Source organism: Sorex araneus, chromosome 2 (genome assembly GCF_027595985.1).
Source record: "Sorex araneus isolate mSorAra2 chromosome 2, mSorAra2.pri, whole genome shotgun sequence".
Lineage (NCBI taxonomy): Eukaryota > Metazoa > Chordata > Mammalia > Eulipotyphla > Soricidae > Sorex > Sorex araneus.
In genome coordinates, this window is record NC_073303.1 from 266,167,559 (window position 1) to 266,184,649 (window position 17,091).

A 17,091-nucleotide genomic window follows, 5' to 3' on the forward strand; every position below is an offset into this window, starting at 1 on the left:
ACCCCCCACCGCCCCCGCGCTCCGCACAGCGCAGAGCCCGCGGCCGCCCGAGTCCGCCTCCGCCGATCCGGAGCCCGACCTGGCTGCCCCCGCCTGGCGTGGAGTCCCGGGATTGGGGTCCGGCGTCGGGGGCCCCCGCCCTAGGGCTCACAGACCCGCTTCCCGGCGGCGTAGGCAGCTCCGGGCAGGGCTCAGTGTCTCTCCAGCCCCGGGCCAAGGCCACTTGCCTGGGTCCCCTCTGACGTCTGGCGACCCTCACCGCTGCTCCTCTAAACTCCCGGACCCCCTGCCCGCTCCCAGCCCTCCAGCCCCAAGAAACGATCGCAGCTCTCCCTTAGCCCCGGGATACTGTCGCCCCGTTTTCCTACTGCTGAAAAGCAAGTGATTACCCCCATTTGAGTTGGAAAATGATCGACTTGAGATTTGTACCCTAGCTGATTTTATTGATCGTGGTCTGGTCAATCCTAAGATGTTCGGTGGGCGAATCTTTCCTGCACCAACACGTACACACTTTTTTCTTTTCTTTTTCTCTTTTCTTTTCTTTCTTTTTCTTTTTTTCTTTTTGCTTTTTGGGTCACACCCAGCGATGCTCAGGGGTTACTCATGTCTCTGCACTCAGAAATTACTCCTGGCGGTGCTCAGGGGGTCGTATGGGATGCTGGGGATCAAACCTGGGTTGGCAGCTGGCCCACACACAATTTTCTTATGGAAACTTTGTTATTTGGAAGAATCATCAATGGCCGCAGTCGTTGTACAGTGCGGGCAAAACTGACAGTGAGTCCATCTACATAGGTCTATGACCTATGTACATTTATAGATGTATGTCACATATATACATACAGATACATGTCACAGGAATATATGCATTTACTTCAATGTTTAGGCATTCCCCTCCAGCTGTGACTTTGGGGCCATTTCCAAGCATTTCTGTGCTAAAGTGACTTATTCATTATACTATGTCTGTTCCTCTTTAGTAAAAATATAAGCACTTATACAGCTTTGGTATGAATCTCTCCACCCACTTGTTAAGGGGTGGACATGAAGTTCACAGATAATTTGAAACTTTCATCAAAGCAAACTGAAAAATTTGTAAAATATGAACTTAGATATAACTTATTTTGTTAGGATTTCTAGAAAATGTATTTTCTCTATATAACTTTATGTCACACTACAGACTCACTAAAATGTTCACATTTGGTGAACTTAAAGAACAGAAATCAATTTAAAGAAATGTTACTTGCCTTACCCCCTTGAGTTCTGAATTTAGCTTTGTCTTCTTAAAACATTTTATTTATTGCTACTTTTAGGTGAAATAATTAAGATCTTTATTTCTCCACTAATTATAGTTTACTAATACTAGTGAATTATATGTGCTTGGTTTTTAAAAATTAGACTATAAAGGAAACTCATATAGCCACATTTTCTAAAGTTGTATGAACTTAGAGACACGATTTTACATTTAGTTTTGAGTCGCTCTTTGTAGCCATCTTTTTGCAATAACAGTGGGGTAGTAGATAAAGTTTTTTTAGTTCTTATGAAAATCCATATTTGAAGTTATTAAGCACAATGACCAGTAGTGAAGTCAGCCAAATGGATGTGAAATCCACAGAACTCTCAACCTGAGGGTTAAATTCGTGTTCACAAACAGCTCTGAAGTAACCACTATAGGAGACTGATAAGGAATCAGGAGAACTACCCGCTCCTTTCTCTTTTTTCCCCCAAGTTCATGGTTGAGGTCTGAACTCAAATTCCATCTCTGGCGCGTGAGGGAAGATGACTCCTTTAAAGGTAATGCGGGAAGGCTGGGACACAACCCTGGTGTTACACCAAATAGATTTCTCGTGCCCTGGCACTGCCGCTAGTATGTTTAGCAATAGTGGTCCTGATATCATTTGGAACTCCAAGAAATCCGGTGTTTGACCATGGATTATGGACTCCCACCGACCTAAATGGTTTAGTTAAAAAAACAAAATGTAGGATTTAGTATCATAGACTAAGAAATGCTCATTAAGTTCTAATGATGGTTCATTAAACAGCAAGAATGTTTCCGAGGCAGGACCTTCCCCAAGTGTGAATTAGGACATGGAGAGTACAGCCCAGCTCCCCTGCAGGTTCCAATAAGACCAGCCCCTCCCCCAGCTCCTGACTTATTTACAATAATCACGTTGCTAAGCTCTAAAACGGTCCTTCTAAACTGGAGAGTTAAGGCATCGCCATCGACGAGCAGAGTGACCGGGAGGTGGAGGCTTTTACCCTGTAGGTGTCTGCAGAAAACTTGTAGCTGGGTTCTAGGGCCGTTGCGCAGCCTTTGGCGCCGACCCTGACCCAAACCCGGGTCATCAGGCCGTCAGCTTCCCGGGCGCAAGCAAGGGCAGAGGATGCTCAGTTAAGGACAGAGAGGTGACGTGCCGGGATGGCGGAAAACGCGGACGCGCTGCCTTTTCTCCCGGTTTCAAGGACAAGTAAGACCCTAAGCGTTGAATTCCCGTGTCGGACCGTCTCGGACCCGGGGCACCTACTCGGACGCGAGAAACTCCGGGCGCCCGCCCCGCGCGCGCGAGAAACGCCCCTTGGGGCGCATTTGGGGGTTTTGGGGAATAGACCATGGCCGTGTGAGCGCGCGGCGCCTCCCGGGAGCGGGCCGGAGCCCCGCGGGCTCGAGGTGGGCGCCCGGGGGTCTCGGCGCGCGGCGGCGGCGCTCGCGGGGCCGCTCCGGGCTGGGGCGCGCGCGGCGATCGGGCGCTCGGCGCTCGCGCGCAGGCGGCGCATCGATGCGCTCGGGGCGCGGCGCGCACGGCCTGGCGCGCGGCGGCGGCGAGCGCGGGGCGGCGGCGGCGGCGGCGGCGGCGGGGGTCGCGCCCAGGTGTGTGCGGGCGCGCGGGGCCCCGCGGGGTGGGGGGCGCGGGGCCGGGCCCGGGGGCCGCACGGGACCGCGGCTGGAGGCGGCGTCGGCGCCCGCGGGGCCCGGGGCCTGCTCGGCGGCCGCGGCGCGCGGTGGGGGCGGGGAACGCGCGGGGCGCATGCGCACGCCGGGCGGGCGGCGCCGGTTGGGGCCGAGTTCGCGGGGTCCCGCCGGGAAGGGACCCCCGAGACCTCCCCCCACCACCACCGGTGCAGCTGCCCGTGCACTCCGCGCGGGGGCCGGGGGCTCCGGGCTTGCCGCGCCCCGCAAGCGCCTTCCCGGACCCCAGGTCTGGGGGGCCACGTGGCCACAGAGCCAGAGCTCGCGGCGACCCCTGAACTCTGCGGCTCCGGTGAGAGGTCTCCGTGCACCCCTCCTGCCGGCCGGCGGGGGTCCCGGCCCAGGTCCCCGCCGGCGTCACCTCTCGTCCCCGCCGCCCCATTGCAGAGCCTTAAACAGACGCTGAGAGCGGCCGGACCCGCGCCCCCTCGTCCCGCCCCCTCGCGCGTCCCCTGATGGGCAGTGAGTGGCCCGTGTGTGTCTCCCCAGTGCCCGGGAGTTAGACCCTGTGTGTTGGCGTGGAAGAAGCTTCTGGGGTTGTGTCTAGAGGAAGTGGAGCGCAGAGTCCCGGGAGAGGTGACAGACCTTGCAGGAGCCTGTCCGGCCCGGGGTGGTGGCAGGGCAGAGAGGCCGCGCCCGGCCCTGCCATTCTTTAGGAAGCGGGTTGGAGGGTTGCAGGCAGGCAGGGATGAAGGAGCGGGTTCTTGGGCCTTCCCCGCCTGGCCCGAGCGCCCCGAGCTGTGCCAGGAGGCAGGCCGGCAGGCTCTCACCCATGCTTGCCAACTGGGGAGAAATTCCTAGGACTGATGTCTTTTTATTTTGGGGGGAGGTGGGGTTTGGGTCACACCCAGAAGTGCTCAGGCCCAGACCACCCACATACTGTGTGTGGGGGGCGGGGAGGGGAGCTCAGATGGGGGCCAGCTGCATGCAAAGCAAGTGTCTTCACCCCTGAACTCTCTCTGGCCCTCGGATCCCATGTAAAGCCCTGCCCGGCTACCCGTTTCCAGCGGTGCCGGGACTTGTTTAGACCAGCTTGTCCTTGCTAAAGCTTTTTGCCGTGTTCTGCTCTGCTCCGTGCCTGGCGTGACCAGCAGCAGTGTTGGGGGCCGGGGGGTGCCTAAGGAGCCTGGGCCACCCCCTGGGCACCCCCTTCCCCCGGGGCCTAGTTTCTTGGCTTTCTTGCCCGTTCCTTCACTGCCGGGCCTGGGTCTAGATTCCCTCGTGGCTTCTCCTGTGTCCTGTGCGGGCCCCCGTGGCACTGCCCTGTTGCTCTTCTCTGCTCTCCGAGGCCCGCTTCCCACGGAAGTGACCGCTGTCTCCGGAGAGTGGAGTTTGACAGGCTGATGAGTGGGTAGTGGAGGGAATAATTCCAAGCCGCTCTGTCTTCTAGGGAGCCGTGTTGTCTCTGCTTGCCTGGCGACGCAGACCTGCTGCTTCTCAGCGGACAGCGGGGCTCCTGCCCTGTGCCTCTGTCCTCTCGGGGCTGAGCACGGATTGGCACCCGGCTCCCCGGCTTCCCGGGGGCGACTCTGGCTCGCTGGCCTGCGGGAGCCTCTCCGTGTCTGGGCTTCAGTTCTGGTGCAGGGGGAGTTTTGTGGGTGCTGCCGGCAGCCGGAGGCTGTGCCCAGGAGGGCCCACGGGGAGGGGGCTCGGTTGTATCTGCTGAGGGCGCCTCCAGCAGCCCTGGCTGCAGGGGTGTGGCCCCCTCCCCGTCCCCGGTGTCTGTCCCCTGCTAGCGACTGGGTGCTGTGGAGGGTGTTGAGGGTGACCAGTCGAGATTTGGTCTGTCATCCAGAAGGGAGGCCGCTTGGACCCGCCTTTCGTTTGTACCTGGCAGTCACTCCCTGTTCTGAACCCTCGAAGTTGCCCCTGACAGAGAAATTTGGTGACTTTCTTGCCTTCTCTTACCGAGACGATGACTGTCATCGCTGTTTTCCTAAACTTTCAAAATGTTACTGGGGGAAGTGTTTATTTTAAGCGTTTCTGTCACTGCCCCTCCAAGGATGTTGTGTCTCCACTGACTTCCCTGGGTTAACTGGCATCATTCTCTTAGTATGAACTGTGCTGTTTGGAGTGGAAGCAAGAGTGTGTGTACCTGACTCCGCGTCTTGACTGCGGGTGGACTGCAAGGGCCGTGATTAGGTGTGCCCTCTTCAGCACCTTCCCCGGGCCTGCAGAGGGAGGGATGAAGCGGGGATGGAGAATGGAAATTACTGGAGACGCCTTAGGGTGATAGTTCTTTTTTTTTTTTTTCTCCTTTTGGGTCACACACAGCAATTCTCAGGGGTCACTCCTGGCTCTGTATGCAGGAATTACTCTTGGTGGTGCTCGGAGGACCCTATGGGATGCTGGGAATAGAACCCGGGTCAGCCACGTGCATGGCAAGTGTCCTATTCTCTGTGCTATCGATCCAGCCCCGGGTGGTAGTTCTTAAGCTTTCTGGGCTCATTACACACACAAAAAAAAATTATTGAGGGCCTTGAGAATTTTTATTTGTGGGTATATCTGTAAATATCTGTAAATATTGTCTTAGTAATAATTAGAATAAACATGAAAGTGCTTGTTAATAAGTTCACGTAAAAGCAAACACATTACAAGTTACCAAATAGTTTGTGTGCTTATTTTCTAAAGTAAAACGTGCTGGTAAGAAGTGGACTTGCTTTGGGCTGGAGCGATAGCATAGCAGGTAGGGCGTTTGCCTTGCACGCGGCCGACCCGGGTTCAATTCCTAGCATTCCATATGGTCCCACAGCACCGCTAGAAGTAATTCCTGAGTGTAGAGCCAGGAATAACCCCTGTGCGTCGCTGGGTGTGACCCCCCCTCCCCCCAAAAAAAGAAGTGGACTTGCTTTTTGCAGAGCTGGTGACTAGCTTCAGACAGACTTTTGCAGTGCGCCCGTGCCTTTGCTCTGTTCCTCTGTTCCTTTGATGGAGTGTGGGGACTGGATGGATGGACCCATTCCTGTGGGAAAAGCCTTTCAAAGAGTTGCTTTTGATACTCTACCCTAACTCCGCCAAGTAGTGGGCTTGTAGGTTGGTTACATTGTAGCATTCGAAGAGGCATTAGTGACCTTTGGCAATTAGTGACCTTTGCAATACTGTTACATTCAAGTCTGTTGTTGGCCTGGGCAAAGCCCTGTCAGGGTTTGTAAGTATCAGGCGGGGAGTTACACGCTTTCAGGGTGCCACCTCTCACCTGTCAGGAAAGCAGTGCATTTGTTCACATCATTGGTTCTATCAGAGCTTTTTGTCCTGGTGGGATGGGGGAGGGGAGGGCTCCTCCCCGCCCAGTGATGGGGGGCTGTCCCCCCCTCCTAAGGTCCTTCTGGCAGCTCTCACCTGCCTGGGCTGTGGGCTCAGCACAGCACCCTAATTGCTGGGAATCCCCTGGCCGGGGTCACCCCTTGGACCGCACCAGCAGGTGTGGGTGGGTGCAGCCGGGTTGCGGGTCCTTCTCCTCTCTCCAGGCCCTTGGTCTTTGGCCTTTCAAAGACCGAAGAGCTGTCAGCCTCATGGTGGTTGATAAAAGTTAACCAAAATTCCAATTTTGCTGGGGAGATCAAATTTTGTCATTGAAACAAATATTAGTTTCCCTTGAAGTGGAAAGGCTCCATTTTACAGAAAATGTTTGCCAGATGCCAGGTGTGAATAATCAGTGCTTTAAAATGAAAACTCTGTCATGATGAAAGCAGCTAATTCTGGCTGGAGAGATAGTTTAGGAGTTAAGATACTTGCGCTGGGGGCCAAAGAGATAGTACAGTGATTAGGGCATTTACCTTGCAAGTGGCATTCCCCCGTGGGCCCCCAGACACCGCCAGGAGTAATTTCTGCGTGCAGAACCAGGAGTAACCCCTGAGCATTGCTGGATGTGGCCCCTGTACAAACACAATGCTTGCTACATGCAGAGTTACCCAGATTCCGTCTGTGCATCCGGATAGGATCGGCTGGTACTGCTAGGACTGAGTCCTGGCACTGCTGGGTGGGGCCCGGCCCTCCCTCCCACCTGCTTCTGCCAGAAAAGAAAAAAAAATCAGTTCAGCTTGAGATTCAGTCGCAGAAATGGTTCCTGTGGAGATGCCGTTTTTCAGGGAGCTGCAGCGATTTCCCATGTCACTATACTGTCACTGTCACTGTCATCCTGTTGCTCATCGATTTGTTCGAGCGGGCACCAGTAACGTCTCTCATTGAGAGACTTATTGCTACTATTTTTGGCATATCCAATATGCACAGGGAGCTTGCCAGGCTCTGCTGTGCGGGCTTCATACTCTCGGTAGCTTGCCGGGCTCTCCGAGAGGGGCGGAGGAATCGAACTCGGGTTGGCCGCGTGAAAGGCGAAAGCCCAACCGCTGTGCTATTTCACTATACAGAAAACCGAATTTTAGTTTTTGGTGTTTGGGTCACACCCAGGGGCGCTCAGGGCTTACCTCTGGTTCTGTGCTCAGGGGTCACTCCTGGTGGGGCTCTGAGGAGATATGGGGTGCCGGGATGGAGCCCGGTCAGCAGGGAAGCGCCCTCCCTGCGGGACGATGTCTCCGGCCCTCGGGGTCCATCATGTTCCACCTTCCCTCGTGTCAAGAGGTGGCATGTCACGAGGTCACTGTTTCACTCGGTTTTATCAGGAACGTGATCGTTTATGATTGTTTTTCTGGGTCACTCGGGCTGTGGGCACAGACCGCTCCAGGCGGGCTCGGGGGTCCGGGTTGAGCACCTCTGGGCCGTCGGGAGTGAAACCGCGTTTTGTCTTGTGCTTATTTTCCATGTGTCTGCGCGGCTGGAAGGACGCGGCGAGAACCGTTGGTGACCGCCTTGTTCCCCTGGCGCCCCGGCGGCTCTGACCCCCGTCCCTGCGCTGCCGGCAGCCGGTGAGGAGGTAAGTCCTGCTGCAGGGGAAGGAGAGTAGTTTGGCCTCGTCGTGACCCTGTGACGTTCACCGGCGGAGGGCGGTTTTGCCTCTCCTTCCCCTGATCCTGTGGCCTGTCCCCGCCCTCCACACTGGACCCGTGTGTCCCGAGCCTGGCATGACCGCGCTGCGTCCGTCTCTCTAGGCGGCTGTGAGCTGGTGACTTGGCATATCTGAAACGCTCTGTCTGGTCTCGGGGCTCCTTGAGGAGGGGCTGGCGTGACTCTGCTGAGACGCGGGAAGGCGGGTTGCCCTTCGTTGGCTTCTCACTGCTTTGCGTTCCTTCTGGTCCTCCGGTTGTGATTGCTCCACTTTAAAACATTTCAGAGACTGACTGGATAGCACAGGGGTTAGGGCACAGTTGGCTGCAGTTCAGCCCCCAGCACTGCATTTGCTCCCGCCAAGCCCCCTGGGAGTGACCCCTGGGCACCGAGCAGAGCTGGAGAAGACCCTCCGCACAGTCGGGTGTGGCCTGACAAAAAAAAAAAGTTCTTAGGCTCATGTGTATAGCTCTGGTGCTAAATTTTTCGTGCATCTGCCTGGTATATTTTTAAATTCATTGTCCCATGGACGTGGGGCGATTCATGTTTAATTCTGGACATTCTTTTGAATTATTCTCGGGGTATTTTTACCTCTTTGTTCTCTTCCTTTTTTATGGAATGCATGGCTTCCTGGATCGATTCTCTTTTCCTTCCTATTTATATAAAAATCTTTTCCTTTATGCTTTCTGGGAGTGCTTTGTCGCTACCTTCTAACCCGATTGTATTTTTAAAAACGTGGCCACTTGCTTGACTCTCAAGCGCTCCTGTTTTCTGGATGTTCCTCCAGTTTCTGTTCCCTTGATCCTCTCAGGTTTCTGAGGATGTTGATGGAGTTTCCTCCTGTGCTTTCCTCCTGCCCCGCTCTCTCAGTCTCTGACTCGGGGTCAGTGACGGCCTTCGTCGTGGAATCGGTTTCTTGTTGATCATCTCTGGAAACCTGACAGGAAATGCTTTCTGTGGCAAAGGTCTGGCCTTGGTGACCGGTGGGGTTGGCGCTAGGCTCGCTGAGTGAGGGCCAGGCATTTTGTTTGTGTGAGTTAAATCCTTCTTTTCTGGGGGCCTCACCCGGCAGTGCTCAGGACTTACTCCTGGTTCTGTGCTCAGGGATCACTCCTGATGGGCTGGATGGGGTGCTGGGATTGAACCTGGTTAGCCGCATGCAAGGCGACTCCCTAGCCGCAATACTTCTCTCTCTTTGTTTTTTGTTTTCGGGGTCACAACCAGCAGTGTTCAGAGGCTACTCCTGGCTCTGCACACAGGAATGACTCCTGGTGGTGCTTGGGGGCCCCTGTGGGACGCTGGGGGTTGAACCTAGTTGGCCGCGTGCAAGGCACACGCCCTCCCGCTGCACTGTGGCTCCGGCTGCATCAGATGCTTCTCATCTTTCACCAGCTCCTGAGGTCCTCTGTAGGGGTGGGGCGCACACCCAGTCCTTGGCCTGATCGCCCTCTGACCTGCGTCCTTTCGGACGGCCACTCCTGCTCAGAGCTCCGGCCGCTGTTTTGTTGTTTGTTCCTGTCTGGTGGTGTTTAGGGTCCTTCTGACTCAGGGCACAACCCTGACAGTGCTCGAAGCGGCGGGGGTTGCCAGGGATCCAAGCCTGGCCTCCTGCGCGGCGGTGGCGTCTTCTAGAATCTGACCTGAACCCACTGTGGAAAACCAGCAGTTACCACAGACACGTCCACTTTGGCTTCATCCTTGGGCGTTGGGTTGGGCGTGTACCCCCGGCCTTCCGTCGCTGCTCTGACGCGTTTCCTCTTTGCGCTCAGCCGCCGCTGAGGCTCGGCTCGCAGTGCTCCGCCGTCGGGGGGACTGAGGCCGGGGCCCGGGGGGCTCCTTTCACAGGCTTCCCGCTTGTGCCTTCGCTGCAGGCCTCCTGTTCCCTCTCCCTGGCGTCTCAGGTTCCTGGTTCTGCCCGACTGAGGCTCTGCTGGGAGTCGGCCTCTGCTGATCCTCCGTCTGTTTCCCGTTTGCCCTTGTTGACGCCCCCTGTCTGCTGTCCGTCGTTTTCCTGATCCCCTCCGTCCCTGTGCCAGACACGATGGTGTACTTTCACTTTCACTTTCACATCGTCGCTTTTTAAGGGCAGGTACCAGGAGTGTGACGCGAGGGCTTTGGGCAAAGGGAATTCCCGATGGCTCGGAGCAGAAAACGGGATAGGACGGAAGTGCCATAGCTGGGCAGGGTCCGGTGGTCACCCTGCTTGATCGTGGACCCGACTCCACGGAATCACACACACCCCGCTGGGCCGTCCATGGCTCCAGGCGCCGTGCAGTGACCACACGGGTCCGTGGGGGCATAGCTGGACCCATGCTGGTGAATGTTGCGTGCGCATGTCTAAGTGTACCGGGTCACGCAGGGGTGGCTGCCAGCGTGGCTTCCGGTCAGCGGAGCAGGCCAGCCGGCCGGCCGGCGAGTGCTGGCAGAGCTTTCTTCAGACGCTGGTCTCCCCAGGGCCGGGTGTGAGTGACCCTCAAGCTCACAGGTATTTTTATCTTATGGCGACGGGGGAGGGTTTGGGCCACACTTGGGGTGCTCGGGGCTGACTCCTGGCTCTGTGCTCAGGGGTCAGCCCGGTCCCGCGTGGTGGCTGGGATGGAGCTGGGGCTGGCTGCGTGCAGGGACAGTGCCTTGACCCCTGTCCCTCCAGCCCGCTGGACGCTGTCTTTAGAGTCTTCAGTTCTGGCTCTAGATGAGTAGTTTGAGTTTTGAGTTGGGATTTGGCAGCAGGCGTCAGCTGGTGTGGCCTCGGACCCCGGGAGGGTCAGGCTCTTCTGAGGAGTCTTGAGAAAAGGTGTAATTTTGCTTAGTTTACTGTAATAGCTTATAACTTATTTTGAAGGAAGATTAAAGGAAAAGAGATTTTTGATTTATCTGATCCCGCTTTATCTTAATGTTTGCTTACAGTGGAAGTAATGTTCTGTGATTTAGAAAGATAACTAAAAAGTTAACTAAAGGATAACTAAAAGAAATTGCATATAGAATCTAAAGGCAAACTGGACATTTTGTTTTGTTTTGTTTTTGCATGTGTGTGTGTGTGTGTGTGTGTGCAGGGTCACACCCAGTGGTGCTCGGGGCTGACTCGTGCTCTGCACTCAGGAATCACTCCTCACGGTGCCCATGGGCCCAGATGGGTGCCAGGGCTCGGACCTGGGCTGGCCGTGCACAAGGCCAGCGTCCTGCCCGCTGTCCTGTTGCGCCACTGCTCCCACCCTTATTTTTTAAGTTTTTAAAAAATTTTTGCTTTTTGGGCCACACCCGGCGATGCACAGGGGTTCCTCCTGGCTCTGCACTCAGGAATTACTCCTGGTGGTGCTCGGGGGACCTGTGGGATGTTGGGAATTGAACCCGGGTCGGCTGCATGCAGGCAAACGCCCTCCCCGCTGTGCTGTCCTCCAGTGCCTCCGACCCTTATTCTTAAAGTTCACGTTGTGTGGAGGCTACACCGCAGTGTCCCAGTCTCGGAGCACTCGGTGCCGGCCCCTGAGTGGGCAGCCCGAGGCCCAGCGCCAGCGGAGCGAGTGGGACCCCCACACTCTGCCAGGGGGAAGCAGCCCAGGGTCAGACTCCTGCACACTGTCTTCCTTCTTGCTTTTTGTACGACTCCCGGGTCTGAGTGCCGTCTGTGTGTCCCTGCCCGTCCCTGCTCCGGGCACCCCTAGTCCCGGGCGCCCCTAGTCCCGGGCACCCCTAGTCCCGGGCGCCCCTAGTCCCGGGCGCCCCTAGTCCCGGGCGCCCCTAGTCCCGGGCGCCCCTAGTCCCGGGCGCCCCTAGTCCCGGGCGCCCCTAGTCCCGGGCGCCCCTAGTCCCAGGCGCCCCTAGTCCCGGGCGCCCCTAGTCCCGGGCGCCCCTAGTCCCGGGCGCCCCTAGTCCCGGGCGCCCCTAGTCCCGGGCGCCCCCTAGTCCTGTCTTCTGCCTCTCCCCGCCCTGCTGTGACAGCCCGCATTGAAGGCAGGCACCCCTTTATTTCATCAGTGATTCTTTGGTTCTGAGGCGCCTCGGAGCGGAACTGCTGTATCACACGATAGCTCTATTTTCAATATTTTAAAAAATTCCCGTAATGTTTTCCATCGAGACTGGGAATCAGGCTCCCACAGACAGTGAGTGGGGAGTTTCTTTTTCTTCTGCATTCCCGCCAGCGTGGTCATTGGGACTTTTTATTTTTTGGTGGGAGGTGACGGGGTTGGAGGTGCATGTTTGGGCCACAGTCAGTGATGCTCAGCAGTTTCTCCTCGGGCCCTGCTCTGGGGTCACCCTTTGTGGTGCTGTGCACACCTTCCACCACCAAGAACCCCAGTGTACCCCCCCAATCCTCCCCCACCTCTGTGGCAGATGGTTTCCACCTTACTCTCTCTCCACTTTGATCACATTCAATATTTCGACAAAAGATCCATCATTATTGTTTGGAATTTTCCCAAACAATCAGACCAGCTCTGTAACTGTTCTCACGGTGATTCAATAAAGAAAAAAAAAGAAAAAACCCAAAACAAACAAGCAAACAAAAACCTGGTACTGTAGCTGTCTCTCCAGCCCCTTGATTCGCCCCTTGATTTGAGTTTCTTTTTTTTTTTTAATTATTTTTTTAATTAATGAATCACCGTGAGGGTACAGTTACAGATTTACGTATTTTTGTGCTTGTGTTTCAGTCATACAATGCTTGAGTATCCATCCCTCCACGAGTGCCCATTCTCCTCCACCGATGACCCCAGTATCTCTCCCACCCCCATCCCATCCCCCCAACCCCACCCTGCCTCTCTTTTGTTCTCTCTCCTTTTGGGTGTTGTAGTTTGCAATAGAGGTATTGAGTGGCCATCACGTTCGGTCTATAGTCTACTTTCAGCTCACATCTTCCAACCCAAATGGGTCCTCCTGACATCCTCTACTTGGTGTTCCCTTCTCTACCTAAGCTGCCTTTCCCCCCAGCATGTAAGGCCAGTTTCCAAGCCATGGAGCCAACCTCCTGGTACTAATTTCTTCTATTCTTGGGTGTTAATCTCCTATTCTGTTATTCTATATTCCACAGATGAGTGCAGTCTTTCTATGTCTGCCCCTCTCTTTCTGACTCATTTCACTTAGCATGATACTTTCCATGCTGATCCACTTATACACAAAGTTCATGACTATGAAGTCTCCTCCACCTTCTAGCAGCTGCATAGTATTCCATTGTATAGATGTATCAAAGTTTCTTTAACCAGTCATCTGTTCTCGGACACTTGGTTTTTTTCCAAATTCTGGCTATTGTAAACAGTGCTGCAATGAACATACAAGTGCAGATGTCATTTCGACTGTACCTTTTTGCCTCTCCGGGATATATTCCCAGAAGCAATGGGATGAGAGTGCTACAGTGCAGCGCTACCATAGATGTAAAGAAAACAGTCGAAAAGAAAAAATATTACCCCGGTTTTTATCACTTCTGTATCATTTTCATCTCTTGCTTACTCATACGTGTATACTGTTTTAAATTATCACTGTCACTGTCATCCCGTTGCTCATCGATGTGCTCGAGCGGACAGCAGTAACGTCTCCATTGTGAGACTTGTTGTTACTGTTTTTGGCATATCCAATATGCCACGTGTAGTTTGCCAGGCTCTGCCGCTAAATTAAGCATTTTCCAACAAAGCTCTGTAGGGGTCTTAGGATCAGCCTTTTGGCCAGAGCCGCGAGGTGCGAGGGCTTCGTCAGAGAGACGGCGGTTTTCAGCGTCTGCAGCGCATGCCGTAGTGTTGCTGGCCATGTGGGGGTTGGCGTCCCGCTGCCCCTGGCTCTGGCACCGTGGCCGTGCTCTCCTCAGAATGGCCCGAGGAGCGTGATGCCACGCGCCCAGTTGGGCCCGGCGTGCCACGAGGCCTCAGCCCTGGAAAACACTGAGCGTTCGCAGTTCATTTCAGCGGGAGGGCGAGGGCTGGGGAGCGGCCCGGGGGCCCAAGCATCGCGCAGGGCGGCCTTGCTGCCCCCACTTGGCGCGACACCTCTGGGTGCGGCCCTGATTAAAAGAAGAAAGGTAGCCAGGGAGCCCCAGGGAATGTGGAAATGAAGGATTAGGTCATTGATCCCGAAACCGAGTATCATATAATTAAGGATAAAAGCAGCTTAATATGCCAGAGAATTAGTCTAGTGAACTGTCCTCGGGATTCCTGGGGGACTCTGCAGAGATACGGGACGGATTCAGATTGCTCCTGAGTGGTCAGCGTGGCCTGTCGCGGGGCCGAGCGCGGGGCCCAGGGACACTCGGGTGTCTGACGCGGGCAGGTGCGGGCTGGGCGTGTGCCCTCGCCCCGTCCCAGGCTGGCCGGAAGCCAGGCACCCGGAAGCCTTTCTGGTAGACTTGCGGCATTTTGTAGAGCAGGGCCGGGGCGGGCACGCGGGTCGAGGCCCCCGCCCTGCTCACAGCTCCGGTTCCACTCCTGGGACCGCACGGCCCTGAGCCCACCAGGAGTTATCCCTGAGCACTGAGCAGGAGTCAGCTCTGAGCACAAAGCCGGGAGTAGCCTTGAACACCAAGTCAGGAGTCAGCCCTGAGCACCGAGCCGGGAGTCAGCCCTGAGCACTGCCGGGTATGGCCTAAAAGCCGCAAAACACAGATTCTTACGTCACCTTCCCCTGTCGTTAGGGCAGGAATCCGGAGATGGGGCGCCGGTCGTCGGACACCGAGGAGGAGAGCCGCAGCAAGCGCAAGAAGAAGCACCGCAGGCGCTCCTCGTCTAGCAGCAGCTGCGACAGCCGCACGCACGGCCGCAAGAAGGGCGGGCGCAAGTCCCGGTCCCACTCGCGCTCCTGGTCCCGAGACCTGCGGCCTCGCTCGCGCTCTTACGAGAGAAGGTGACTGTCCCCCACGCCCGTACCCGCACGCCAGGATGGTGACTCTTCACGCCCGCGTGCTTTGTGAGGGGGGCTGTGAGGGGGTGTGAGGGGGTGTGTGAGGGTATGTGTGTGAGGATGTGTGAGGGCGTGTGGAGGTGTGCGTGTGAGGGTGTGTGAGGTGTGTGTGAGGGTGTGTGAGGAGGTGTGAGGGGATGTGAGGGTGTGTGAGGGTATGTGTGTGAGGATGTGTGAGGGTGTCTGAGGGTGTGTCTGAGGGTGTGTGTGAGGGTATATAAGGGTATGTGAGGGTGTGTGAGGGTGTGTTTGTGAGGGCGTGAGAGTGCTTGAAGATATGTGTGTGAGGGTGTGTGAGGGTATGTGTGTGAGGGTATGTATGTGAGGGTGTGAGTGTGTGTGTGTGTGAGGTGTGTGTGAGAGTGTGTGTATGAGTATGAGTATGTGTAGGGTATGTGAAGGTGTGTGGGGGAGTGTTGGTGTGTGTGAGTGAATGTGTGAGTACGTATGATGTATATGAGTGTGTGTGTGTGTGTGTGTGTGTGTGTGTGTGTGTATGCGCGCGTATCCGGGGCCTGCCTGAGCCCGGCCCGGGCGCTTTCACACGGTCTCGGCTCTGCTGTCCCAGACGCAGGCACCGGTCCAGCAGCAGCTCCTCGTACGGCTCCAGGAGGAAGCGAAGCCGAAGCCGGTCCAGGGGCCGAGGGAAGTCGTACCGAGGTCAGAGGTCGAGGTCCAAGAGCAGGACGCGCAGGTACGCAGGCCGGGCTCCTGGTGATGCCGTTCTCCCGTGCGGAGGCCTCACTCGCCTTTCACTGTCACTGACCCACCCTGAGCTTCAGGGTACCGCGCCCACCCCAGATCCCTCCCGCCCCTGCAGTGTTGCCCCCCACCCCGCCCTGTGCCCGGCTCCCCTCTCAGACCAGTTCTCTCGTCTGTGGCCACTGGGTTGGCTGCTCCCACACTCAGAGGTCGTCCTGCCTCTGCCGCCCTCACTCAGCCCTAGACTCTCCACAGCGTCCGCCTGGCAGCAGCTTGCATGCCTCTACCTTTGTGACGGCCGAGTAATATTCCGTCGGGGTGGATGTCTCAGACCTGCTTTATCCACCCACCTGTTCTCGGGCACTCGGGCCGTTTCCAGATTTGGGCTCTGGCGGGCTGTGCTGCCGTGAACACAGGACTGGCGTCCTCTCTGCTGGTGGGTCTTGATCTTGGGGCCACACCCCGCGGTGCCCGAAGGCTCTTCCTGCTGGGGGATCATCTGTGGTGGGAGGATTGGGCTGCGGCCCTGGGCTGTGTCTCCACTCGCCTCCTGTGGGGAGTGACCCCCAAACAAAACAAAACCATTGTTTTTTAATCCCCTTTTCCCTGTGGCCCTGCTCACGGTGGACACGTAGTTTCCTGAGTCACAGCAGCCAGGCTCTGGGTGACGCCGTGGTGCTCAGGGGTCACTCCTGGCGCTGCCTAGTGACCGTCTGTGGTGCAGGGCCAGGCCGGGGCCCTTCACCCCTGCACCGTCTCCCAGGCCCCGAACAGGGTCCTCAGGTTTGTGAGCCCCCGGGGCCTCCCTGCTGCTAGCCAGGGCCTTGCCTCGTGAGCAGGCCTTGATTGAGTGATTAATTGGGTAAATGAAGTTAGCCGATTTGTGGAGCAGGGACAAGTTTATTGATTTGTGGAAAGCCTTATTTTTGGGCATATTGATTCGTCTAAAAAGAGGCTGATTACCAGAAAACAAGGAATTCCACCTTGTTTCCTGTCAGTGGGAGTGGGAAGAGGCCCTGCGCCCCAGAGGGTCCCGCCCGTCTGGGGGGTTCCCGAGCGTTTCCACAGATACTGTCCGTCGGGATCCGACCCGGGCGACAGAGGCCCCGAGGCTCCGGGCTCCATTCGGGCCGTGACTCTGCCCTCCCCTGAAGGGATTCCGGCCGGACGTCTGCCCAGAGGAGCCGGGACTCTCCTTCCTGTGCTCCCGTCCCTGCGGAGGGGCCTTGGTGGGAGGGGCAGGCTGTCACTCCGGCACGTCACTGTGTCACCGAGGCTGGGCCAGGGCGGGGGGTGTGAGGGCCCCTCTCAGTGGCCGCCTCCCGGGGCAGGGGCTGACTTTGGCCCCAGGTCAGGGTGTTCCAGGAAGCATCGTGAGGCTTGAGTGAATAACCAAGCGAGGCTGGGAGTGGCCTGCAGCCGGGCTGGGCCCTGGAGTAGGACTTCAGTTTGGTCCGTGTCCCTGCGTGGCAGCTGGCGGCCCTTTGCCTGGCCCAGGGCCTCTCAGCCTGCATGGGGCTGGCGGCCTCCCGGGCCTGGGGCCCCGTGCTCCCAGCCCGATGCCTCCAAGAGCCCGTTAGGAGCGTTTACTTGTGTCTGCATTTCAAATT

At 56.7% G+C, this 17,091-nt stretch overlaps 1 protein-coding gene across 1 annotated transcript in view; it reads left to right on the plus strand.

Moving 5' to 3' along the window:
* The first annotated feature begins 2,793 nt into the window (after positions 1 to 2,793).
* Positions 2,794 to 17,091, plus strand: part of RSRC1 (arginine and serine rich coiled-coil 1) — a 249,302-nt gene continuing 235,004 nt past the window's right edge. Inside the window, exons 1-3 of the mRNA XM_055128339.1 lie at positions 2,794 to 2,863; positions 14,514 to 14,722; positions 15,348 to 15,473. Of these exons, the coding sequence (XP_054984314.1) occupies positions 14,529 to 14,722; positions 15,348 to 15,473 (320 nt within the window). The 5' untranslated portion in view covers positions 2,794 to 2,863; positions 14,514 to 14,528. The remainder of the gene's footprint in view (positions 2,864 to 14,513; positions 14,723 to 15,347; positions 15,474 to 17,091) is intronic.